This window comes from Pan paniscus, chromosome 10, assembly GCF_029289425.2.
Source record: "Pan paniscus chromosome 10, NHGRI_mPanPan1-v2.0_pri, whole genome shotgun sequence".
NCBI lineage: Eukaryota > Metazoa > Chordata > Mammalia > Primates > Hominidae > Pan > Pan paniscus.
In genome coordinates, this window is record NC_073259.2 from 141,237,671 (window position 1) to 141,264,457 (window position 26,787).

The window sequence follows — 26,787 nt, forward strand, 5'->3', positions numbered from 1 at the left end:
CCCACCCCATCCCTTGGCTTTTGCCTATAAATTTGATATAAAGGAATTACAAATTTTGCAGGTGTGAGACTATCCTACTTAAAAAGGAGTACTTATCATTCAGAGATGCATTCTGAAATATTTGCAAATAATATATAATGTCCAAGATTTGCTTCAAAATAGAACAATGGGGCCTTTTTCACAAGATGGCGCTGATGGCGAAGAAGGAAACTCCTGTCTCTCCTATGGCTAAAGCCAAAGCAAAGGCTTTGAAGGCCAAAAAGGCAGTGGTGAAAGGCATCCACAGCAACAAAAAAAAAGAAGATCCGCATGTCACCCATCTTCTAGCAGCCCAAGACACTGAGGCTCTGGAGGCAGCCCACGTATCTTCAGAAGAGCACCCTCAGGAGAAACAAGATTGACCACCATGCTATCATCAAATTCCTACTGAGTCTGCCATGAAGAGGATAGAAGGTAACACACTTGTGCTCACTGTGGATCTTAAAGCCAACAAGCACCAGGTCAACATGCCCTCCTCACAGGCTTGTGAAGAAGCTCTATGACACTGATGTGGCCAAGGTCAACACCTTGATCAGGCCTGATGGAGCGAAGAAGGCATATGTTTGACTGGCTCCTGGTTCCCATGCTCTGGATGTTGCCAACAAAACTGAATAATCTAAACTGAGTCCAGCTGGCTAATTCTAAATATGTACATCTTCTCATCAGGAAAAAATAAAATAGGATGATTGGTACACTATACTATTATATTTGTGTATGTGTTGGAAAACTTCATAATTTGAAAAATAATCAGAGAGATATTTCCTCTATGAAATAAGAATACAACTCTATGGATTTTTTTTTAATTTCCCAGGAAGTTAAAAATTATAATTTAAAAACTCCCCAAAAAGGTACAAGGGTTAAAAGATAAACTTAGGGCCGGGCACGGAGGCTCACGCCTGAAATCCCAGTACTTTGGGAGGCTGAGGCGGGTGGATCATGAGGTCAGGAGATCGAGACCATCCTGGCTACTGTGAAACCCCATCTCTACTAAAAGTATAAAAAATTAGCCGGGCGTGGTGGTGGGTGCCTGTAGTCCCAGCTACACGGGAGTGTGAGGCAGGAGAATGGCATGAACCTGGAAGGTGGAGCTTGCAGTGAGCCAAGGTCGTACCACTACACTCCAGCCTGGGCAACAAAGCGAGACTCCGTCTCAGAAAAAAAAAAAAAAAGATAAACTTAAGGAACTTTTCTAGAAAGCTGATCTTGGCTGAACACAGTGGCTTACGCCTGTAATCCAGCACTTTGGGAGCCGAGGTAGGCGAATCACTTGAGGTCAGAATTTCAAGACCAGCCTGGCCAACACAGTGAAACCCCGTCTCAAATAAAAATACAAAAAAAAAAAAAAAAGCTAGATGTGTTGGTGCACACCTGTAATCCCAGCTACTCGGGAGGCTGAAGCAGGAGAAATGCTTGAACCCAAGAGGTGGAGGCTGCAGTGAGCCCAGATGTGCCACTGCACTCCAGCCTGGGCAACACAGTGAGACTCTGTTTCAATAAATAAATGAATAAATAAGTAAAGCTGATCTAAAAGAAAAAGTAAGAATAAGTAAAAAAAGACAACTATATGAGCAATTTTAAGGTACCCCAGATTACTCAGAAATCTGGAAAACTTTTTTTTTTTTTTTTTTTGAGACGGAGTCGCCCAAGCTGGAGTGCAGTGGCACAATCTTGGCTCACTGAAACCTCTGCCTCCCGGGTTTAAGCAATTCTCTGCCTCAGCCTCCGAAGTAGCTGGGATTACAGGCGCCGGCCACCACGCCCGGCTAATTTTCTTATTTTTAGTAGTAGAGATGGGGTTTCACCATCTTGGCCAGCCTGGTCTTGAACTCCTGACCTCATGATCCACCCACCTCGGCCTCCCAAAATGTTGGGATTACAGGCGTGAGCCACGGTGCCCGGCCAGAAACTTCTTATTCCTTAAAAAAACACAGTATCTAAGAACTGATCCATCAAACCAAGTAATTTCTTTAAATAATTAGAACACACATCATCGTGAAATTTTTGAATACCAAAGAGCTCCAAGAGATGATAAACAGATTACACATAAAAGAACAAGGTATGAAATAGGACTTCTCAACAGTAACAGTAACACTGCTCCATTTCCTATCTAGCTTCACTGGCTTTCAAAATTCTAATGGAAAGTAATTTCCTATTGAGATGTGTATACTCGGTGAAAACACCATACAAATGTGAGGAAAAAGTAATTTCTAATCATTTCTACAACTTTAATATATGTAGATCATATAGACCCTTTCTTCAAGGCAGTTAAGATTACAATCTACCAAACAGGAATAGAAGTGCTTTACAGGAAACAGGAGATCTAACACAGAAGTGAGATGAGGAAATTGATGAGGGCAAAAGGGAAGCCCAGTGGTATGCCAGCGTGCTGCATGCCTACAGAGTAACTGATCAATCTACATTGCAGGGGGATGTCCAGGAAAGGAGAAAAGTGATAAGACTGTATGACAGATTAGCCCTTGAGGAAAATGGAACCAAAAGACATTTTACATAGATTTAAGAAAAACTAAGCAAATGAATAAAAAAGGCAGTCATTAAAAACAAGAAAGGTAAACCTTGCACAAGAAACATGTTATGGCTCAGTACTAAAGAGTAGTCATCAAATGAAAATACTGAACATATTTATCCAAAATTTGTGGGAGAACTACATTATAATATTTGTAAAATAATTACATTGTGATTTAAGGATGTGGAAAGAAGGCAGCCAAAGTTCTTATTTAACATGATAAAAATTTTAAAACAATGTCACAAATCGGTGAATAAAAAAATACTGAGAGGAGTTCGAAGCCAGAACTGCTTAAATATTTCCAAGTGGTTGCCACTGGGAAGAGATGGGGTTAAGGTGTTTCCTGTTTTTATTATGAGTCTTTTAACATATTCAGCTCTTAAAAATGTACACACACATTTCTTGGAGCACAAATAAAGAGTAGTAAATTAATTACCCAGTCAAATCAAGAAGCAGATGGCCAGGCACGGTGGCTCACGCCTGTAATCCTAGCACTTTGGGAGGCCAAGGCGGGCGGATTGCCTGAGCTGAAGAGTTCGAGACCAGCCTGGGCAACACCGTGAAACCCCGTCTCTACTAAAAAATACAAAAAATTAACCGGGCATGGCAGTGTGCGCCTGTGATCCCAGCTATTCCAGAGGCTGAGGCAGGAGAATGGCTTGAACCCGGGATGTGGAAGTTGCAGTGAGCAGAGATCCTGCCATTGCATTCCCGCCTGGGCGAGAGAGAGAGACTCTATCTCAAAAACAAACAAACAAACAAAAACAAAAATTAGCTGGATTAGCCGGGCGTGGTGGGGCCTGAGGCAGGAGAATCGCTTGAATCCGTGTGGTAGAGGCTACAGTGAGCCGAGATCACGCCACTGCACTCCAGCCTGGAGACAGAGTGAAACTCTGTCTCGAAAAAAAAAAAAAAAGTAGAAAAACAGAGACAAAGTAAAAGAAAAATTTAAAAATTAAGAGCAAAACTTACTGTAATAGGACCCCCTCCCCAAAAAAGACCAAAACAAAACAACAAAAAAACCAAAACCAAATCTACATTTTTTAAAAGACTATGTACACATATACCTTATAGGAGTAATCAAGAAAAAAAGGCCTAGATAATTAGGTTCAAAAAAGAAAAAAATAACAATTACAGCAGTAAAATATTAAAAAGTGGTGATTTTAAAAATCACCATAGAAATTACTTACAGTGATAAAATAGCATGGGCAATTTTATGCCAATGAATTTGAAAAATTAGATTAAAAACAATTATCTAGGAAAGGTATCTAAAACAGAATACGAACTAAAAAACCTAATCAATGAGACTTTTAAAAAAATTTGAGTCAGGGCCGGGTGCGGTGGCTCACGCTTGTAATCTCAGCGCTTTGGGAGGCCGAGGCAGGCTGATCACCTGAGGTCGGGAGTTCCAGACCAGCCTGACCAACATGGAGAAACCCCATCTCCACTAAAAATACAGAATTAGCTGGGCATGGTGGCTCATGTCTGTAATCCCGGCAACTCACAAGACTGAGGCAGAAGAATCACTTGAACCCGGGAGGCGGAGGTTGCTGTGAGCCAAGATGGCGCCATTGCACTCCAGCCTGGGCAACAAAGAGCGAAACTCTGTCTCAAAAAAAAAAAAAAAAAAAATTGAGTCAGAAGTTAAATGCGTACTAAATATTTTAAGACCAAATAGCACCAAACTTTTGGAGGCGGGCGGGGGGGCGGTGGGGGGTGGTGACCTGTTTTACAGAATAGAAGAGAGACTGTGCTGTCCAAATTATTCATGAAGCTTGTAAAATCTTGTTAGTATAACGGGCAAGGATAGTACACAAAAAGATTAAAACACAATCTTGTGAGCATAGGTGAAGTCAAAGGGAAACAGCCAATTGAATACACCAGAGTATTAAGGAAATAAAACCATATCGCATTCAACCACAGTATAAGGCAATAGGTGAAAAAAACGATGGCTGTGATTCAACTCATTACCAGGTTTAGAGATTCAAGAGAGGCTGCTGGACAGAGGCGTGCACCCTTTAGCCCTCCCGTGTTGCTTAGAGAAGGAGGCAAACGCGCATCCCCGGCCCCCCAGCGCTCCCTGCTTGGCACCCGCAGCCAGCCCGGGACCCCTCCGCCCCGCGCGCCCCTGGTCCCCACTCGCTCCCCGCGCGCCACTCGCACCCGGTAAGTAGCCCCTCCTCCCTCAAGGGCCTCTCCCACCGCCGCCTCCCGGGCAGGCTCCCTGCTGCTCAGACTCCCGTGAGGCGATCCCTGCACGCAGGAGAACTCAGCGGGCGAGGCTGATCCCACGAGGGACTCGTCCCGGGTGAACGAGCCACAGCCCCGCATGCTCACCCGTCCTCAGTGCCTGCCTCCAGGCGTCCGCGGTCCCGCCCGAGGGGGACGCGAGGCCGAACTACGTTTCCCAGGAGCTCCTGCGCCGCCCCGCAGAGGGGCCTGGTCTGTGCGTCACGGACGCGCTCTGGGCCGAAGGCCCGCAGGGTCCGGCACAGAGTGGAGGCTGCGGCGCCGGCGAGGAATCGCCGGCTCTAGGGTCCCGGGGCGCCCGGCTGACGGGCTGGGGGCGGAGCGTGGCCTAAGCGCCAGGCTGGGGCGCGTGCGTAACGGTGTGTGTTGTGGGTGCGTGTGCGTGCGTTCGCAGCAGGGGCGGGCGTAGGACCAATGGGGCGGGGCGCGTGCGCGTGCGTGACGTCAGGCCACGGGGAGGTGGCGCCGCCGTGCCGAGCCGGCCTCAGACTCACCTCTGACGCCGCTCTTCGCGCTCCGCTGGTGAATGGAGTCGCGTTCTCTGTTTTGCTGTTGCTGCTGCCTTTGTGACGGGATCGCTTTCTCCCATCGAACCTTCTAGTTGCTTATTGCAGGTATATACGAAAGTGCTGAATTTTGTGTTTGCATCGTCATCAGGCGCGTGTTGAGCCCTTTAGTAATGTAGCAGTGTATTAGCTTCGTATTTCTAGGTAGACGGTAATTTCGTCAATGAAAAAATTTAACGGTGATCGTCACCCCTTGCCTCAGTCACTTTCTGTCCCTCGCGCGGCCCCGGCGTTCACGGCGGACGTTCTTGTTCTGTGGAGAATAACGGCTGCACCTGGAGATTGACGCAGAGTGGGCGGCGGTGGTGGTAAGTTTGAACCAGATATTTTCAGTCATACAAAATAAGGTTTCTTCTAGTCTAACTTCCATTTTTCCCCCCAGCTGGGATAGATGTTTAAAATTTTGCATATGGCCTTTCTAGTATTTGTTGAAATAGTGACGCCGATTCGTGTGTGGTCTTTTAAAAACAAATCCTGCATCTCTAGCTCTTAGCTTCCTCATCTTTGTTTTGTTTTTTAATCAAATAGATTAACTGGAGGTGTGTTTGTGTGATTAATCTACTTTTTTTATTTTCAGAGACAGATCATAAGTTTAATTACTATATTTTTATTTTCCCTTGACACTAGATTTGAATTAAAATTATATATACGCCATCTAACACATAATATGAGTGTCAAAGATAAGGTTAACATCAAGATTTCGTACGTAGATCCCACCCAAAGTGTATGCAGAAGGTGAACAATTTCAATTCCAGCTATACATTAATTGCAGAAAGATACTGTTAATTAAAAAAAAAAAAAAGTAAAAGGGAAGGCAGGATGTCACCCAGAATGCCAGCCAACAAGTGTTATTAGGTTAGAAATGACTGCAGTTAGGTCTCCGAGAACTGGATAGCACAAATCCTCCCTACCCTTTTGAAAATTACCTCCACACTAACTTTTCTCTTGTGACATAACTAATCTCTTCTGTTTTACTAAAATTGTCCCCCATCTTCCAAAGCCTCTTGGATGGTAAGTTGCACACGCTCCTGCCTCTTTTTGAAAGTTACATTTGTTTTTTGATTACTTCTCTCAGCATGCATTTCTTTAGCTCTTAGCATATGCCAGTCACAAGGGCAGAGATTTGAGATACACATCATAAATTAAATGAGAATTTCTGCTTATCAGTATTTTATATAAGCACTGTCTGGAAATTCTACTTAGGACAATATTTAAGTAGATATGAGGCTTACCTTCTGGAAAAGAGATTACAAAATTATCCTTGTTAATTAATTAACTAATTAAGTCCCCAAAATGAGAAGAGATTCAGTTACTATCAATAATTTGTAGTAAAGTGACTGAAAAGGAAATATATAAGCTAATAGATTGATTGCCGTCCTCAACAAGTTAGCACATACTTTTATTTTTAAAAAGTCTTCACAATAGGAAGAAAATAATTTTAGCTAGAAATATATGTGAACTATATGAGAAAAACTTCAAAACCTTACTAGGCAATTCTTACTAGAAGAATAAAGGATGAGTAAGAATAAAAACAGTTCTGTTTATAGATTATATTCAATTGTCAAGAAAATCTGAGAATTTTTTTTTTTTTTTTTTTTTTTTTGAGATGGAGTTTTGCTCTTGTTGCCCAGGCTGGAGTGCAATGGCTCGATCTTGGCTCACTGCAACCTCTGCCTCCTGGGTTCAAGCAATTCTCCTGCCTCAACCTCCCTAGTAGCTGGGATTACAGGAGCCAGCCACCACGCCCAGCTAATTAACATATGCCAGTCACAAGGGCAGAGATTTGAGATACACGTCTTAAATTAACAAGAGCAACAAGAGCGAAACTCCGTCTCAAAAAAAAAGTATTTTAAGGAAAAAGAAATTTCTTATTGTTAATATCTCTGTTGTGCCTACAAGAGACTCTTTTACTTTCATCAGCAGTACTCTTTCTAGCATGTCTCATGTCAGCCAGGGCTTTTAATTCCTCTGGCTATGAAGCAAGGTTGGGACAAGATATGATATAGGCCACCTTTGTCTGTGTATGTGCCTCTTTGACTCGTAATGAACATCCAAGAGCATTATTTTTTACTCTTTCCACACAATATCTCCTTGCTGACTGATCCTAACATTTCCTGTTCAAAATTTTATTATGAAGAATTTTGAGCATACAGCTAAATTAAAAGAAGTTTATAGTGAATACTTATAAACCTTCCCATCTAGACTCTACCATTAATATTTTACTGTACCTAATTTTAACACATACCCATCTGTCCCTCTTTTTATCCATCAGTTCATTGTATTTTTAAATTTTTTTCAAAGTAAATTGACATGGGTACGTATTCCTTAAAAATTTCAGAATACGTATGTATTATTAATTAGAATTCTATATTTGTTTAGATTTTTCTTTAGATGTAAAATTTACATAACATGAAAAGCGCAAATCTTAAGTGTACATTTGCTGAGTTTTGACAGATGCAGGATCTTTGCCTTTTGTATCTTTAAGTATATCTTTGCCATGTCTATTGGTTACCGAGTTTTAACTTTGTGGCTGCTGGGTCCTTTTTGCTGATCATACCTTGCCCTTTGCTGAAGCAAATACTGGTAAACCTATTCAGAACTTGAAGAGACCCTGTTCTCTTTATTAATGAACATGTACTCCATGTCCCCAAGTGAAATGCTGTTCCTGACGAGGTTGTACCTGTCAATGTGAGTGCTGGTTAAGTATAGTCACATGTCAGAGTGAATGAATATGAAGTGCTAAGCACTTTGCTAGCCTCTTCCCAGGATTTAGAATGAGATTGTCCTAATTCTCAAGTGGTTCACTATCTCATAAGGGAGACAGACAAATCTTGGTACTGTAAGGCAGCGTTGAAGTGCTGGAATAGGGCATGGGCAGAGTCCTTCATGTTTACGGATGATAGAACCACTGATTCTCTCTCAGATAGTGGGAAGGCGTCACAGCATAGATGGCATTAAAGTGATCCTTAGAGAATATGGGGCAAGTGTAGTGGGAATTAAGTTGAAAAGGGTCCAGAACGTTGTTGTGAAACTTGTACGCTAAGTGTTTGATTGGAGCTGTGCTTTGGAACTGCGTGTGCCTCAAATAGTAACTTTCATAGCCTTCTTGCCGATACTTGGAGCTTCTTTTCAGCCCATCTCTGCCCTTGTGGCAGCCAAAATAATGGCTCCCCAGAGATATCCCCAGCACCTGGGAATATTTTACCTTATACTGCAAAATAAAATTTGCAGATGTGATTCAATGAAGGATCTCAAGATGGGGAGAGATTATCCTGGATTATTTCAATGGGCTTAGTGTAATAACAGGGGTCCTTAAAAATAAAAGAGCTGGGTGGCCGGGCACGGTGGCTCACGCCTGTAATCCCAGCACTTTGGGAGGCCAAGGTGGGGAGATCACCTGAGGTCAGGAGTTCGAGACCAGCCTGGCCAACTGGGTGAAACCCTGTCGCTACTAAAAATACAAAAAAAAAAAAAAAATTAGCTGAGTGTGGTGGTGGGCGCCTGTAATCCCAGCTATATGGGAGGCTGTGGCAGGAGAATCACTTGAACCCGAGAGGCGGCGGTTGCAATGAGCCGAGATTGCTTCACTGCACTCCAGCCGGGGCAACAGAGCAAGACTCCCTCTCAAAAAAAAAAGTAAAAGGGGGATAAGAAGGTTAGCAATCAGGGAAATACAACCATGAAAGAAAGGCACAGAGAAATGTATCATTGCTGGCCTTGCAGGTGGAGGAAGGGTCAGGAGCCAAGGAGTGTAGATGGTCCTAGACACTGGACGGGGGCAAGGAAATAGATTCTTCTCTAGAGCCTCCAGAAGGAACACAGCTCTGCCAACACCTTAATTTTAGCCCTCCGAAACCTGTATCAGACTTCTGACCTCCAGAATTGTTATGTAACAAATGTGTGTTGTTGAAAACCACAAAGTTTCGATAATTGGCAGCAATGGAAAACTAATATAGCCCTCTGTCCTTAAGAGTTTACCAAAGTAAAAATGGTCTCCCTTTCTCTGGCACTATGTTTTGACTTTGCCTCAGAAGAAAAATGGAGTGATTATAAATATTTTTTGTGACCACTCTGGTAGAAAATATAGACTTTATTGTAACATTTATGTTCACAAATAGAATTATATAGTCTTTGTCTTCTAGGAGATTATACCATTTGGAGGTGGGAAGAAAAATCTCTTTGCAAATGTAAAGCTCACATTGTGGAATGGCTGTTGCTGTACTTTCTAACTCCTAACATTGGACCTTTTCTCATCGTTGTTCCAGTTTTTCCTTCCCCAGGAAGTTTTGCAGATTTCCCCAGCCACATTTCCTTTCTCCATTCTCTTCATGTCTGTGGTACTAAACTTTTAACATCCTTCCATGGTTACAATCTGCTTGAGGGAGGGAAATTATTCTCATAGTTGTGTTCCTAACATCTTAAAAAGAGCTTCTCAGGTAGGGGACGCTCAGTCACTCTTGATAGCTACCTGAAATGCCTTTTGATCTTAGTGTGCGCATATAGAATTGTCTTTTGCCTTTCATGGGTCTGCCTTGTCTTACTGGGAAGATTATTGGATCTCAGAGCATCCAGACTACCTCTCATCTTTTGTTCTTACACAGCAGTGACCAAATAGTAAGTTGGGCTCCAAACTCTGCACTGTGAGCTGGGGAAAGGGCACTGACTGCTCCCTGAATACCAAGATCCATTATGCTGCTGCAGCCATAACAGGAAATAAATAATGCTGGACATCATCAGGCAGAGGATTTGAAACAGCTTTCCTCTGTGGCATCGCAGTGTTCCAGGACTTCGTTATATGAGCTGAGCCTACCTTGCCTTCTCATCTCTGGAGGCTCTTCACTTCACTCCGCTCATGTCATCACTCCTGTGTGTCTCAGACTTCCACTCATGACCCAAACAGCACAGCCTCTGCAAACTTCGGTATCCCTCTTTCTGACTCTTACCCCTTGTGCTCCTGGCTCTTTTTATGTCCTTATTCTCACGACTCTTCTTGGAGGTTCTCCTCAAATCTGTCAGCTCCTTCCTTGACTCGTGTCTATACCAAAACTAGATCCTGTTGTTGATTGCACACATTTCTCACATGAGGCATTCTTACTTCCCTTGCTCTGCATTACCTGCACACATAGAAATCCCAGCCCAGAACACTGCACAGTTTGCCTTTTCTTCTGTCCAGGCAGCGAGTGCTGCTTGAGGAAATCACAGCTAGGCAGACAAGTGTGACAGACATACTCTCCCTAACCTCAGCTTATCTTTTGTCAGCAGCTTTTGCTAGTTTGTCACTGCATGGCCCAAACCTTTATCACTGTCCTCAATGATCATGGCCATCTGTTGTTCCTCTCATTGTTAGCAAATAGCCTTGCTTTCTTTTTTGACTCACATTTTTATTGAACTGCCTGCTAATTGTCAACATCCCACCTATCCTGACTTCCAGGAGGTAGGAGAGAATGAAGCATCCTTCTTCCTTTAGAAGCCTGATGCCTTCATCAGAGATTTGACCCCATCCTTCCCCCCTTCTCTCTCCTCTAGTTCCAACTCCCTTGTCTATTAATTGCTTCCTCTGTTTTTAGTCTCCACTCTGACCCCACCACCTCTTCTACCTGCCCTTTCTCTTCCTTCTCCACTTCCAAACTTTTCATTCCTATTGTGGAATTTGTCTGCTGTTTCCACTAGTGTATTGAAACTGATCTCCTCAAATTATTAGTGAAGGCTTATCTAACCAATCCAATACCTTTCAATCCTTAATTTATCTAACTCTATTTTGATCTACCCATCCTTGAAATTTACATATCTTAGATCTCTTTATCTGGTGGTTCTCTGCCTCCTTTTTGGGCTTCTCTTTTATTTGCTTCCTAAACGTTGATTTTTCTCTATAATCCTGGTCCTACCGTTTATTTTACTCTTCAAGTTCTCTGGTTGGTTTTATGCCATGGTTTCGTCTGATAATGCCATTACATGGCACTATTGAATATTACTGTTTCTTAGTAAGCTTTATATGAAATACGTCACAGGGTTGTTGATAGGAACATATGATCCCCCTTATACTCCTTTATTCATGTGTTTACTTCACCTATATCTTATAGCAGGAGAATATAGTTACTCTTAAATATGTGACAAAAGACCATCCTCCTCCCGAAAAGCTTGTCCTGTTTGAGTATATAGCCAGGCAGCTTGAATGGATTCAGATGGAATACAGATATGGAAGGCAGATGATGTACATCTGGATAACCCTCACATTTAAATACAGCCTCCTAGATGCCACTTCTCTGTGGCTTACTCACTGTGTTCATGTGGCCTACTCACTATGTTCAAAACCAATCACATCATTTCTCTAGTACGTAACCCTTCTGATATTGTTCTCCATTTAGTCACACAGAAACCTGAGAGTCATGTGAAGCTGCTAGCCCTTTCTCACACCCACATTCAGTCAAATTCCAGGACATACTGATCCTACCCAAATCTAGCTGCTCTCCATTTCTACCATCATGGCCCTAATTTGTGTTCCCAAATCTTCTGGATTAAAGTATTAGCCTACTACCTGGTTTTTTTTGGGCTACTATTATATCTTCCTCTAGTCCATTACACAGCTACCCCTAGAAGAGCACTTTGAAGACACTAATATTGTTTCCTGGCTTACAACATTTAGGAAAGAGTCCACATTTCTGAGAATGGCATTCTTGGCTGGCTGTGACCTAGATCTGGCTTTGCACACCTCTGGCCCTGTTTCTTTTTGTTCTCTGGCCTAAACTATATGCACTAGAAGTATTGAAATTCTTCCCCTTACACATAATCTACTTAAGCATTGCCTTTGCTCACGATGTTCCCCAACCTCCCTTACCTACCAAACCAGCTCTGACACTCAGCCCATTCCTCCCTGAAACCATTAGGCTGTGTTAGAAACCACCTTCTATGCTCCCATGAGCCCTTGTCCATTGCCGTTATTATAGCAGTAATCAAACTCTACTGTAAATGTGTGTTTTCAGTTTCTTCAAGTAGCCTCAGCTGCTTGAGGTAAGGGATTAAATGCCTTGTTCACATTTCTATCTTCAAGGCCTGGTACAGAGCTAGGAATATAAGTGTTCGGTAGAGATTTATTAAAATGGCAGAAGTTCCAAATCTATACCACTAAGATAGTTATTAACTTACCAGCTGTTTCCTCAAAAACAAACAAAACTTCTCCCAGTATCCCTGCTCTGAGAATGACTGATACTTTAGAGAAGTCAGTTTTGGCCAGTCACATAACAGGATCCTTTGTGATGGATCTGATTACCTCAAGAATGGTAGAAACCTGGAATTAAATAAATAATGGTTTATATCTGTGTTTCTCAACCTTAGCTATACATTCATTTGTACCAGGTGGAGCTCTTAAAAAAAAAAATCCTTAATCCCTTCTCAGATAATTAAATCAGAATCTCTTGGTATGGGACCCAGGTATCAATAAATGCCAAACATACTTAGCAATTCCAGCGTGCAGCCAGAGTTTAAAACCGCTGGGTTAGATAAAGGTTTGAGTGAGTTATCTAGAAGTAGTTGCTAAGGGAAATTAGAATTGAGTGAGACCTAACCCAAACTGTTTATAATTATGGTAGTTATTAGAATGGACCTTATGTGTCTGTCTAAACCAGAAGCCTTACTGTAGTTTTGTTTTTTTTTAATGAGATCCTATTGAAAATTTATTAGTGACCAGAAATTTTGAGACCCTGTCTAAAAAAAAAAAAAAAAATTAGCCAAGTACAGTGGCTCATACCTGTAGTTCTAGCTGCTTGGGAGGATCACTTGAGCCCAGGAGTTCGAGGCCACAGTAACCTCCCTGGGATGCCAGTACTATTTCCAGATATGTCATTTGATTAACAGTATCTCATTATATTGACTTGTAATTGACTTCTTTGTAACTCCACACATATGTCCTAATCCTGCCCTGTGCAACAACTCAGAATAAATATTATTCTGAGGATAGGATGTGCAAATGTGTGAAAACTATTTTCTTGCTTCCTGTAAGTAATTTTTTTCAGGCTGAGTATTTCCAGTTACTTCAGCCTTTGCTTATCTTGAAAAGCAAGCTCTGTGAGGGAAGGACCCATGTCTGAATGGCTACTACTCTGTTCTTAGCCCCTAGGATAGTACTTGGCATATTGTAAGTATTCAGTTAATGTCTGGTGTAAAAAGGGATGAATAAAGGAACCATCTGGGTTCATACACCTCTTTATCCTGCTAACTCTGGCATTCTGACTCCTTAAAAGGAACCTTGTACTCCTGTGATAACATCCATACAAAGTACATATAGCATCCACTTGTATATCTTAATTTCCTGAAATAGTATGTCATTGCCTTTATTGTCAGCTAAAATTTGTAACTGATCTTTACTTATATTGCTGGTGAAAGGATTAAAAACAGGATAAGGACAGAGACCTGTACCTGATGTCAGAAACTTCTCTCCATAAGGACATGACCCTTTGGTCAGCTAATTGTGGATCTCTCTTGCTGTACTTTAATTCAGTCATTGTTGCTTCTTCTTTCGGTGGCTGTGGAAGCAAAGAGTAAGAAACACTAAAACTTCCTGGAGAAATTAGGTAATGACATAAGAAGGGATAATGTTTGATCTTGCAACATGGGTAAGGTTTTACCAAGAGACAAGAAAAGGAAGAACATATCTGGCTTAGGAATAGCATAGATAAAGATGTTCAGGCAACTCAAGTGGTTCACCATAGTTATAGGGAAATGTATGGTAGTTTGATAAAACATTTAGGGCATAGGGAGGTAGAAAAGCCACAATCACAGAGGATCCTAAGTCTATGCCAAGGACTTAGTCCATTTTTCTATACGTACTGGGAGACCAAAAGGGAATTTTAAACAGGGAGTGAAACTTTTGTGTTTTACAGAGATGATGTTGCTGCAAACACTCATTGGAGTGAGAGAGACCAAAGGCAAAGAAGTCAAGTAGGAGGTCTCTAGGTCAAGAATTATGAGGCCCTGAATCAGGGCCACAGCAGTAGGAGTTGGTGGAAGACATTTAAGAGGGGGAATTTACAGGTTGTGGTGACTGATTGGATGTTAAAAAGAAACTCTAGAAAGACACTTGCTGGTTGGGCGCAGTGGCTTACATCTGTCATTTGAGCACTTTGAGAGGCCCAGCACTTTAGGAGGCCAAGGCATGAGGATTGCTTGAGGCTAGGAGTTCTAGACTAGCCTGGGCAACATAATGAGACCCCTATCTCTGCAAAAAAAATTTTTTTAATTAGCCAGGCTGGGCATGGTGACCCACACCTGTAATCCCAGTACTTTGAGAGGCCAAAGCAGGAGGATTACTTGAGCCCAAGACTTTGAAACCAGCCTGGGCAACATAGTGAGACCCTGTCTCTACAAAAATTTAAAGATTAGCTGAGTGTGATGGTATGTGCCTGTGGTCCCAGATACTCAGGAGGCTGAGGCGGGAGGATCACTTGAGCCCAGGAGGTCAAGACCGCAGTGAGCTGTGTTCGTGCCACTGTACTCCAGCCTGGATGACAGAGTAAGACCCTGTCTCAAAAAAAAAAAAAAAAAAAAAAGCCAGGTGCAGTGGCTCACACCTGTAGTTCTATCTACTTGGGAGGCTGAGGAGGGAGGATCACTTGAGCCCAAGAGTTTGAGGCCACGGTAAGCTATGATCATGCCACCACACTCCAGCCTAGGTGACAAGAATGAGGCCTCGACTTTGAAAAAAAAAGAAAAGAAAGACACTTGTGTTACTGGGTCACTAGACATCTTTTTTTTTTTTTTTTTTTAAATAAGTCTTACCACGTGTCAGGCACCATTCTATGTTTTACAAATACTAACTCATTTAATTCCCACAATAACCCTATGAGGTCAATACTATTTTATCTCTCTTGGTCTTGAAAACCACTGTTTAATGTATTTTGTCTGTTTTGTTGTTGTTGGGGCAAGAGGTTAATTCTGTTCTCTCGTATTCCATCTCGGCTGGAAGGAGAAGTTTATAAACATTGCATTTTAAATTTATTTTAAATTTAGATTTTTTTAATTTCCATTTTTTGAATACTAAATTTGACTATTTCCTATATGTTTACATTTGCATTTCTTTTGTACTTTGTTCCTGTATATTGTTTGCTCTGTCTTCTGAAGATTTAAGGGTTTCCTTTTCAGTTTTATGCATGGTCCCATAAGTAAAAGCAATATGGCTTCTGTAAGAGAGCATCTTACAGCAGGAGAATTCTGGAGATCTGCAAAGGTTCTCCCTCAAGTATTCAGCAGAGCACAGATTAGTACATACATGTGAGGAAACTACTTGAGCCAGGGAAAGAGTCCTCTAAAGGATTATTGGGAACAGTATCTGTTGTTCACATAGGGCTGAGAAGAGTATATCTATTCCCACCAGCCAGACTGGAAAACTCTTCCAATTCCTGGAGCATTGGATAGGTCGTGTCTACCCAATCAGTATCTATCAAGAAGGTCTTGCTTCAGTAATGGGGGATAATTAGCCCTATACTAGGCACTGCTAAATCTGTCTAGCAAATTGTAAAAGAAAGACCCAAAAGGATCAAACTGTTTGCAAATAACCTAACCATCCTAAAACAAAGCTTAAGGAAATTTATAGTAATATAAAAATATCCAGCATCCAATACAATAACATTCACAGTATCTGGCATCCAATCAAATTCACCAAGCATGCAAAGAGATGAAAACATGGCCCATAGTGAGGACGGTAATAATGATTTGAAACTCATCCAAACTTAACATAGATATTATTATTAGCAGAGGAGGATAGTAAAACATTAGTTATAACTGTATTTCGTATTGCTAAGAAGGTAAGTACAGCAATAGAAAGTATTAAAAAAAATTGAGTTTCTAGGGAGAAAACCTATATTGCCTGAAATGAAAATATACCAGGTTAACAGAAGATTAGATTTCCAGAAGAAAAGTTGGGTGAACTTGAAGGCATAGCAGTAAAACTATCCAAAATGAAATGCAGAGAGAAAAAAGAAACCAGAAAAAAAATGAAAAGAACTTGAGTAAGCTGTGGATAGCATCAGGTAGCCTACCATATGAGTAATTGGAGTCCCTGAAGAAGAGAGTAAAGGAGAGATGGAGAAATATATGAAGAAATAATGGCTGGAAATGTCAAAACTTAATGAAACTATAAACCCGCAAGTTCAAGAAGCTCAAGGAACATGAAAAGTATACCAAGGAAAATAATAATCAGATTACTCAAATCAATAAAAGAGAAAATCTCAAAAGCAGCCAGAAGGAAAATACATGCTATATACAGAGGAATAAGGGATTACATTGGATTTCTCACCAGAAATAAGACATCTAAGAAGAGTGGAACTATATCTACAAAGTACTGAAAGAAAAAAATAACTGTCTACCTATTAAATAGAATTACACATTCAGGAAAAAACATCTTTCACCAACAAAGGTAACTCAACCTATAGAATGGAAGAAACAGGCCGGGCGCGGTGGCTCACGCCTGTAATCCCAGCACTTTGGGAGGCCGAGGCGGGCAGATCACCTGAGGTCAGGAGTTCGAGACCAGCCTGACCAACATGGTGAAACCCCGTCTCTACTAAAAAATACAAAAAATTAGCTTTGCATGCCTGTAGTCCCAGCTACAGGCTGAGGCACAAGAATTGCTTGAACCTGGGAGGTGGAGGTTGCAGTGAACTGAGATCTTGCCACTGCACTCCAACCTGGGTGACAGAGTGAGACTCCGTCTCCAAAAAAAAAAAAAAAAAAAAAAAAGTGGGAGAAACTATTTGCAAATCATGTATCTGTTAAGGGTTTAATATCTAGAATATACAAAGAACTCCTACAACTCAACAATACACACAACCCAATTGTAAACATGGGTAAAGGACTTGACATTCCTGTAAAGAAGATATACAAATGGCTAGTAAGCACATGAAAATATGCTCAACATCATCAGTCGTTAGGGAAATGTAAAAACTACAATGAGATGTCACTTCATCCTTACTACGATGGCTGTAATTAAAAAAAATAGAATAACAAGTATTTGGCAAGGATGTAGAGAAATTAGAATATGCATATATATTCCTGGTGTGAATGTAAAAGTGATGCAGCCACTATGGAAAACAGTTTGTTGGTTCCTCAAAAAGCTAAACATAAAACCATATGACCCAGCTGTTTCAGTCCTAGGTGTATATCCAAGGGAATCGAATGTAGGAACTCAGATACTTGTATGCCAGTGCTCATGGCAGTGTTATTCATAATAACCAAAAGATGGAAACAATGCAAGTGTTCATCAACAGATGAGTGGGTAACAAAATGTAGTCTCTACACAATGGAATATTTGGTCATTAAAAGAGTGAGGTTCTGATACATGTTAAAACATAGATGAACCTTGAAAAATGCATACTGAGTGAAATAAGCCAGACTCGAAAGGGCAAATATTGTATGATTCCACTTACATGACCTAAGTAGAACAGGCAAATTCATAGAGACAGAACGTAGATTAGGGGCTTCCAGGGAATAGGGGAGAATATGGAGTTACCACTGAGTGGGTACCAGAGATTCTGTTTGGAGCGATGGAAAAGTTTTGGAATTACATAGTGGTGATGGTTGTACCACACTGTGAATGTACTTAATGCCACTGAATTGGATACTTAAAAACAGTTAAAATGGCAAAAAAAAAAAAAAAATTATTTTACTGCAATTTAAAAAATTATATAATATACCAAAACCCACTGAATACACAGTTTAAATGGTTGAATTGTACCATATGGCTGTTTTAAAAAAAGCCAAAGGCACAAAAAAGACATTGTTAGCTATAAGAAAGCTGAAAGAATTTATCACTAGGAGACCTCCGTTACAGGAAACGTTAAAGAATGTGCTTCAGAGAGAAAGGAAATGAAACCAAATGGAAATCTGGATCTACACAAACGAGTAAACAGCACTGGCGAATGGTAACTACCTAGGTAAATATATAATATTTTTCCTTAATATTTAAATTATCTTTAAAATGTAATTGGCTATATTAGTTTTCTGTTGCTTGTAGCATATACCACAAACTTGGCAGCTTCAAACAGCATTTCCTTATTATCAGCTCTGTTGGTCAGAAGCGGTGCAAGCACAGCATGGCTGGGTTTTCTGCTCAGGATGTCTAAAGGCTGAAATCAGGGTGTCACCTGGACTGAGTTCTCATCTGGAGGCCGTGGAGAAAAATTCACTTTCAAGCTCACTCTTCTTGGCAGAATTCAGTTCCTTGTGGCTGCAGGACTGAGGTCCCTGTTTCCTAGCTGGCTTTCAGCTGGTGCTGCTCTTTGCTGCTGGAGACTGCCATGTTCCTCACACTGCATTCCATCTTCAAGCCAGTAATGGTGCGTCACATTTTTCTTGGGCTTCTATCTCTGACTTCTGTTCTGTGACCAGCTGGAGACAACACTTGTTTTTTTAATCTGTAAAGTGAGACTATTTGATTAGGTCAGGTTTGGTATTTTTTTCCTCAAAAAAAAAATTTGTAATGGTAGGTAGGATCATTCAGTTTTAAATCTTCAAATGTGGTGTGGAACTCCAGAGATTAAGGGGGTAAAAATGCAATTTATGTAGCTCTTCTCTTCCTAATCTTGGGGAGCTTCGGGCACTGTAGATTTGCTTATAGAATATCTCTGATGTTCCTCTGTATAGTGGGTGTTTCTGTCATACCCAGCTGGTATGAAGAAGTTTAGACTGACAATTTAGGGAGCCTCCCAGTCATAGCAAACTTAACTTATGTTTCTTTCTTTTTCCCAGCTTTGTCTCCTCAGCACTCTGCTGTCACTCAAGGAAGTATCATCAAGAACAAGGAGGGCATGGATGCTAAGTCACTAACTGCCTGGTCCCGGGTAAGCTGGGCTTTCTTCCCAGTTTCCAACTGGGAATTCCTTTTTGCTTTAGTTCCTTTGCCAAAGATCTTCAGAAATTATATCTTCTTCTCCAGCAGACTAGAATTAGGTTTTTGTTTTGTTCCCAGGTGAGTTAGGAAGAAGACAGATCACTGTGGGCTTTGGTCTTTCCCTCTCTTCTTTTATTACAGAAATTTTCAAATATATACAAAATAAAAATAGTAGAATAGTAGTGGAAAATATGATAGAATGGAATGAGATTAGTGTTATATTTAAAATGGACTGGAGGCTAATACAAGAAAAAGATCAACTCATGCTGACCAAAAAATTCAAAAACAGGTATTTACAAACAGTTATTCTTTTTTTGTTGTTGTTTAGACGGAGTCTTGCTCTGTCACCCAGGCTAGAGTCCAGTGGCGCGATCTCAGCTCACTGCAACCTCCACCTCCCGGGTTCAAGTGATTCTTCTGCCTCAGCCTCCCAAGTAGCTGGGACTACAGGCGTGTGCCACTATGCCTGGCTAAATTTTTGTATTTTTAGTAGAGACAGGGTTTCACTGTGTTAGCCAGTCTCAATATCCTGACCTCAGGTGATCCGCCTGCCTCGGCCTCCCAAAGCACTGCATTACAGGTGTGAGCTACCCCGCCCGGCCAACCAGTTATTCATTTACAATTATATTCATATGAGGTAAGGGCATTTTGAAAACAATAAACAACACAATTCAGGATAATGCTTACTTCCAGCAAAGAACAAGAAGCACACAAGATATTTCAAAAGTATTAGGAGGAATGAAAGCATACTTAGGCTATATACCTTCTTGGCATGTCTGTACATGCTGGACTGCAGCGGATGGCACTTCTCATCTCTGTCTTCTTTAACACGGTATTGTACTGTTGTGTTAGTGTGTATAATACTATGAGACAGACGGTATTTTACAGCTAAGAGAACTGACTCATGGTGAAGTTAAATAAGCATTATCCAATCCAAAATTTAAGGTATACAGGCCAGGTGCGGTGGCTCATACCTGTAATCCCAGCACTTTGGGAGGCTGAAGTGCGCAGATCACCGAGGTCAGGAGTTTGAGAACAGCACGGCCAACATGGTAAGACCCTGTCTCTACTAAAAATACAAAAATAAGCCAGGCGTGGTGGCGTAGTCCTAGCTACTCCGGAGGCTGAGGCAGGAAAATTGCTTGAACCCGGGAGGCGGAGGTTGCAGTGAGCCAAGATCATGCCACTGCACTCCAGCCCGCGTGTCAGGGAAAAACTCTGTCCCACCCCCACCCCGCCCCCACAAAAAGAAAAAAACAAAACAAAACACAAAATTTAAGATGTACAGATTTGACCACAGGTTCGCCTGATTTCAAATCCGGTTCTTGACTAACATGTCATGCACCTTTCAGTGGTGTCCCCATGATATGCTTTGTCTCTGTGTTCACAGTAAAAGTGCAATGTATTACTTATAGGAATGCTAAAAGCACCAGGCCAGAAATCAGATAGCCACTGAAGTTAAAACTGGGCAGGCTTCTTAGAAACTGAGCAGCAATGAGTGAGTCAAGGACTAGTGGAAAGTAGCAGGCACACTGAACTTCAGTAATACGAGAATGAGGTGGGAGCAGAGTGTCATCACCATTAGGCCTGAAGGGATGAGAACAGGTTCTGGAAACCAGACTTGCAGTTCACAGAGGCTGTTCCCATCTGTCAAGGTACCTCCATTACGTCACCACCACTGCACTGGGGCAACTTTCTTGCCATATCCAGCTGGTGATCTCCATTGGTGAAATAAATCAGAAAGGCAGAGGGCAAGAGAAACCTTTGGTATAATCCACACAGCTCACCCTCCCTGGGGAACAGAGTAGGGTGGAGAGGAAACCTGGAGGGAAGGAGAGAAGATATCCAGCATACAGATCTCTTAGAACATTCCATTTAAAATTTTTTTTTTACATACAGTAACGTTTTCCACTTTGGATTTACAGTTCTGTGATTTTTGACAGATGCATATAGTTGTGTAGCCCCCACTTCATTCAAGATACAGAGCAGGCTGGGCACTGTGGCTCATGCCTGTAATCCCAACACTTTGGGAGGCGGAGGCAGGTGGATCACTTGAGGTCAGGAGTTCGAGACCAGCCTGGCCAACATGGTGGAACCCCGTCTCTACTAAAAATACAAAAATTAGCTGGGCACAGTGGCGGGCGCCTATAAACTCAGGTACCTGGGAGGCTGAGGCAGGAGAATTGCTTGAAGTCAGGGAACAGAGGTTGCACTGAGCCGAGATTGTGCCACTTCACTCTACCCTAGGTGAAAGAGCAAAACTCCATCTCAAAAAAAAAAAAAAAAAAAACACCAAGATACAGGGCAAACCCATGATCCTAGAATTCCCTATGTGCTACCCCTTTGTATATAGTCCATGCTTACTCCCCCTCCAGCCCCTTGCAATCACTGATCTATTGATTTTTACCTTTTCTAGAAGGTCACATAAATGGAATCTCATAGTATGAAGCCTCTAGCTCCTTTCATATAGCATAATGTATCGGAGGTTCATCTGTTGTTGCATGAGTCAGTAGGATGTTCCTTTTTATTACTGAGTAGATTTACACTGTGTGGCTGTACCACGTTTTGTTTATGCATTTCCTGTTGAGGGACATTTGAGTTTCTTCCAGTTTTTGCCAATTATAAATAAAGCCCTTTCTCAGGTTTATACATATGCATACAGGTTTTTGTGTGGACATAAATTTTCATACTCAGGTATTTAGCCAAGAGAATGATAGGTGTGTGCCAAGAGTACGTTTAACTTTATGAAAAATATGCAAATTTTCCAAAGGGGTTGTAGCATTTTTGCATTCTCACAGTAATGTGTGGGAGTGGCAGTTATTCCGCATCCTCACCAGCACTTGGTATCACACATTTTAAAAGTTTACCCTTTCTAATAAGTGTCTTAGAGGTATCTCACTGTCATTTTAACTTTCATTTCCCTAATAAATAATGATATTAAGCATCATTTGCTTATTTATTACCAACTACCTATATTCTTCTTTGGTGAAATGTTTATTTTAGTCTTTTGCTCAGTAAGAAAACTAGTCTGTTTTCTTACTGAGTTTTTTTTTTTTTTTTTTTTTTGGGAGACGGAGTCTTGCTCTGTAGCCCAGGCTGGAGTGCAGTGGCGCGATATCAGCTCACTGCAACGTTTGCCTTCTCCCGGATTCAAGCAATTCTCCTGCCTTAGCCTCCCGAGTAGCTAGGACTACAGGTGCATGACGCCATGCCTGGCTAATTTTTTTGTGTGTGTGTGTATTTTAGTAGAGACGGGGTTTCACCGTGTTGCCCAGGCTGGTCTCGAACTGCTGAACTCAGGCAATCCTGAGGCATTCCCGAGGCCTGCCTTGGCCTCCCAAAGTCTGGGATTACAGGTGTGAACCACTGTGCTCAGCCTCTTACTGAGTTTTGAGGGTTCTCTGTACCTTATATGTACAAGTCCTTTGTCAGATAATGTGATTTGCAAATATTATTTCCTGGTCTCTGGCTTGTCTTTTCATTCTCTTAGCAATGTCTTTTGAAGAGGAAAAAGATTTTTAGTTTTGGTGAAGCTCACTTTGTCAATTTTCTATTTGTTCTTTTTTATTTTTTTGGAGACAGAGTCTCATTCTCTCGTCTAGGCTGGAGTGCAGTGGTGTGATCTGGGCTCACTGCAACCTCTGCCTCCAGCGTCGAAGCGATTCTCATGCCTCAGCCTCCGAAGTAGCTGGGATTACTTGTGTGCATCACCATGCCCAGCTAATTTTTGTATATTTAGTAGAAACGGCATTTCACCATGTTGGCCAGGCTAGTCTCGAACTCCTGACCTCAGATGATCCTCCTGCCTTGGCCTCCCAGAGTGCTGGGATTACAGGCGTGAGCCACCATGCCTGACCTATCAATTTGTTCTTTTATGGATCATGCTTTTGGTGTTATTGTTAAGAACCCTCTGAAGAACTCAAAATGACAAATATTTTCTCCTATGTTTTCTTATAGAAGTTTTATAAATTTATATGTTACATTTTGATCTATTTAGGATTTGAAATTTTTTTTGCAGATTGACACATTTATCAGTGTGTAATATCCCTCTTTATCTCTGCTAATATTCTTTGTTCTTAATTCTATGTTGTCTGATACTAATACAGCCACTCTAGCTTTTGTATGATTAGTGTTTCCATAGTATATCTGTTTCTGTCCTTTTACTTTTAACCTCTCTAGGTTTCTAGGTTGTATTCAATGTTGGTTTTTTTTTTTTTTGAGTTGGAGTTTTGCTCTCGTTGCCCAGGCTGGAGTGCAATGCCGATATCTTGGTTCACTGCAACCTCTGCCTCCTGTGTTCAAGCGATTCTCCTGCCTCAGCCTCCCGAGTAGCTGGGATTACAGGCATGTGCCACCACACCTGGCTAATTTTGTATTTTTAGTAGAGACAGGGTTTCTCCACGTTGGTCAGGCTGGTCTGGAACCCCCGACCTCAGGTGATCCGCCCGCCTCAGCCTCCCAAAGTTCTGGGATTACAGGCGTGAGCCACCGTGCCCGGCCCAATGTTTTCTTTTAGGTAGCAGATAGTTGAGGCTTGTGGTTTGTTTGTTTGTTTGTTTTGAGGCAGGGTCTCATTGTTGCCCAGGCTGGAGTGCAGTGGTGCTATCACAGCTCACTGCAGTCTGGCTCAAACTCCTGGACTCAAGTGATTCTCCCACCTGTCTCCCCAGTAGCTGGGACTATAGGCATGAGCCACCACATCTGGCTAATTTTTAAATTTTTTGTAGACACAGGATCTCCCTATGTTGTCCAGGCTGGTCTGAAACTCCAGGGCTCAAGGACTTGTGGTTTTTGCTATTGCTTTTTTTTTTTTTTTTTTTTGAGACAGGTTCTCACTCTGTTGCACAGGCTAGAGTACAGTGGTGTGATCACAGCCCACTGTAACATCTGGCTCCTGGGTTCAAGTGATCCTCTCACCTTAGCCTCCCGAGTAGCTGGGACTACAGGCACATGCCACCACGCCTGGTTAATTTTTGTATTTTTTGTAGAGACAGGGTTTTGCCTTATTGCCAGGCTGGTCTTGAACTCCTGAACTCAAGTGATCCACTTACCTCAGCCTTCCAAAGTGCTGGGATTACAGGTGTGAGCCACTGCACCCGGTTGCTTTTTTTTTTTTCTTGATAAAGTTTGGCTACCTGTTTTTTAATTGTTACGTTTAGACCATTTTTGTTTAATGTTATTAATTAATACAATTGGATTTAAGTGTGTTATTTTATTATATGTTCTCTGTATATCTTTTCCCCCTTCTTAATTTACTGCCTTTATTTGGATTATTTGAATATATTTTAGTATTTCACTTAATGTCTTGGTTTTTCAGCTTTATATTTTTGTATTTTTTAATATTTGCTGTAGGGATTAGAATATACATATCTAATCTTTTACAGTCCACTTAGAGTTAATTTTTACTACTTCAAGCAAAATCTAGAAGCCTTACAACATGTGGGTCCCTTTACATTCCTCCCTTTTTGTTAAAGTTGTGTGTACGTCGAAAAACTGCACCAGAAAATGTTACAGGTCTTTCTTTCAACTGTTCTGTATATTTTTGAAAAATTTAAGAGAAGAAAACAAATCTATTATATTTACCCAGATATCTACTGTTTTTGTTATTTATCTTCCATTTCTGAGATTTCAGGTTTCTCTCTGGTACCATTTCCCTTCTGCCTGAAGAACTTCCTTCAGCACATCTTCTAGAGCAGAACTTCTGGCAACAAATTCTGTTAGTTTTATTAGTTCATTTGAGAATATCTTAATTTTGCATCATTTTTGAAAGATATTTTCACTGGATGTAGAAATTCTGGTTTGTCTGTTCTTTCAGCATTTAAAAACAAACAAACATTATTCTACTGTCTTCTGACCTTTATGGTCTTTGATGAGAGACCCTCAGTCACTCAAATAGGTTTTTCTCTAGATACAATCAACACTTATTTTTGATGTGGCTGATAAGGGCCTTGCATCTGTCTCCTGTTTCTTTGTCAAATTGTTTTGCTACTGCTAAAATATAATCTCCCAACTCTTCTGTTTTTTTTTTTTTAGTACCTACCAATAGTCATGAAAAATGTTTTGGATAATTATTTTAGGTTATAAAACATGGCTAGGGTGGTAAATCTCTTAAGCATTAAGGTGTACTTGAATTAGGTTCTTTATTTACGTAGTGTAAAAGTGGGTTAACTTTTTTGGAGAATGGATGATTCCCCCTGCCATAGCTGTTTAAAATTTAATTTAAATAAAAATGCTTATGACAGTTTTCTTTAACCTAAAGCATCACATAAAACTTGTTTTCAGACAGTAGGTACCTAATAGCCATTCCTTTTAAGACTTGACTAGAATAAATACTACTCACTCCTAGAATAAATTGTGGTCCATCCACTTTACCTGCCCCAGTGCTGTCAGCTTAATTTCTCTTCCTGTTAGCGATCAGGAAAGGGGGATAGCAAAGATGCATATCTGGTGCAATGCAAATGTGTTTGATGTTGTAGACACTGGTGACCTTCAAGGATGTATTTGTGGACTTCACCAGGGAGGAGTGGAAGCTGCTGGACACTGCTCAGCAGATCGTGTACAGAAATGTGATGCTGGAGAACTATAAGAACCTGGTTTCCTTGGGTAAGACTAGCTCTGTTTTTGAAGATTTTGGTTCTCCATTGATCAAAAGGTACAGAGACCCTGAAGCATGTATCACACCAGAGTATAGGCTTGGCGTTCAGAGACCTAATTTCTTTGAGGCATAGAACAGGGTTTTTTTACTCCAGCTTTTGTGGAAAACTTGTTTTAATGTATTGAAGTTTTAAAAATGCCTCTTTAAAAAGTTTTCTGGCTGGGCGTGGTGGCTCACGCCTGTAATTCCAGCACTTTGGGAGGCCGAGGTGAGCGGATCACAAGGTCAAGAGATTGAGACCATCCTGACCAACATGGTGAAACCCCGACTCTACTAAAAATACAAAAATTAGCTGGGCGTGGTGGCGTGCTCCTGTAGTCCCAGCTACTTGGGAGGCTGAGGCAGGAGAATCACTTGAACCCCGGAAGTGGAGGTTGCAGTGAGCCAAGATTATGCCACTGCACTCCAGCCTGGCAACAGAGCGAGACTCCATCTCAAAATAAATAAATAAAATAAAATAAGTTTTCCTGCGTCTGTCAACTTTAGAGTCCCTGCCAGTCCTGCAGAGGGTTGGTGGTCAGGTTGAATCTGAGATGTTTCTTTGTGCCTACCTCAGAGCTCCCCTGACTCTTACCCTGTTCTTTGTCTTTCACTGTGAACAGGTTATCAGCTTACTAAGCCAGATGTGATCCTCCGGTTGGAGAAGGGAGAAGAGCCCTGGCTGGTGGAGAGAGAAATTCACCAAGAGACCCATCCTGGTGAGGACCAGTCAAGAGTTGTCATAGGCAGCAGCCCAGATGGGCTGTGAGGTGCTAGAACTTCTAGAGATAGTGGTCACTGGCCCTCCTCACAGACCCTTCTTCCTGGGAAGACTGAGTTTATCTGGCCCCTGTTTCCCCACTGCCAGTCTTTACATTCCATTTGCATTCAGAGG

The 26,787-nt window shown here is 41.5% G+C and overlaps 2 protein-coding genes across 10 annotated transcripts in view; one reads left to right on the top strand and one right to left on the bottom strand.

Moving 5' to 3' along the window:
• Nucleotides 1-5,039, bottom strand: part of ZNF891 (zinc finger protein 891) — a 25,664-nt gene extending 20,625 nt beyond the window's left edge. Inside the window, exon 1 of the mRNA XM_008967335.4 lies at nt 4,901-5,039. The gene's annotated coding sequence lies outside the window, so the exon portion shown is untranslated. The remainder of the gene's footprint in view (nt 1-4,900) is intronic.
• ZNF10 (zinc finger protein 10) overlaps nt 2,772-26,787 on the top strand; it is a 31,222-nt gene continuing 7,206 nt past the window's right edge. Inside the window, exons 1-7 of one of the 9 annotated variants that reach the window (XM_014347374.4) lie at nt 2,772-5,427; nt 5,510-5,687; nt 18,200-18,302; nt 18,431-18,704; nt 19,117-19,208; nt 25,735-25,861; nt 26,516-26,611. In XM_014347374.4, the coding sequence (XP_014202860.1) occupies nt 19,176-19,208; nt 25,735-25,861; nt 26,516-26,611 (256 nt within the window). In that variant the 5' untranslated portion in view covers nt 2,772-5,427; nt 5,510-5,687; nt 18,200-18,302; nt 18,431-18,704; nt 19,117-19,175. Of the gene's footprint in view, nt 19,209-25,734; nt 25,862-26,515; nt 26,612-26,787 lie in introns of all 9 variants that reach the window. The other 8 variants (XM_014347375.4, XM_008967339.5, XM_008967340.6 and 5 more) reach the window with 8 other exon arrangements.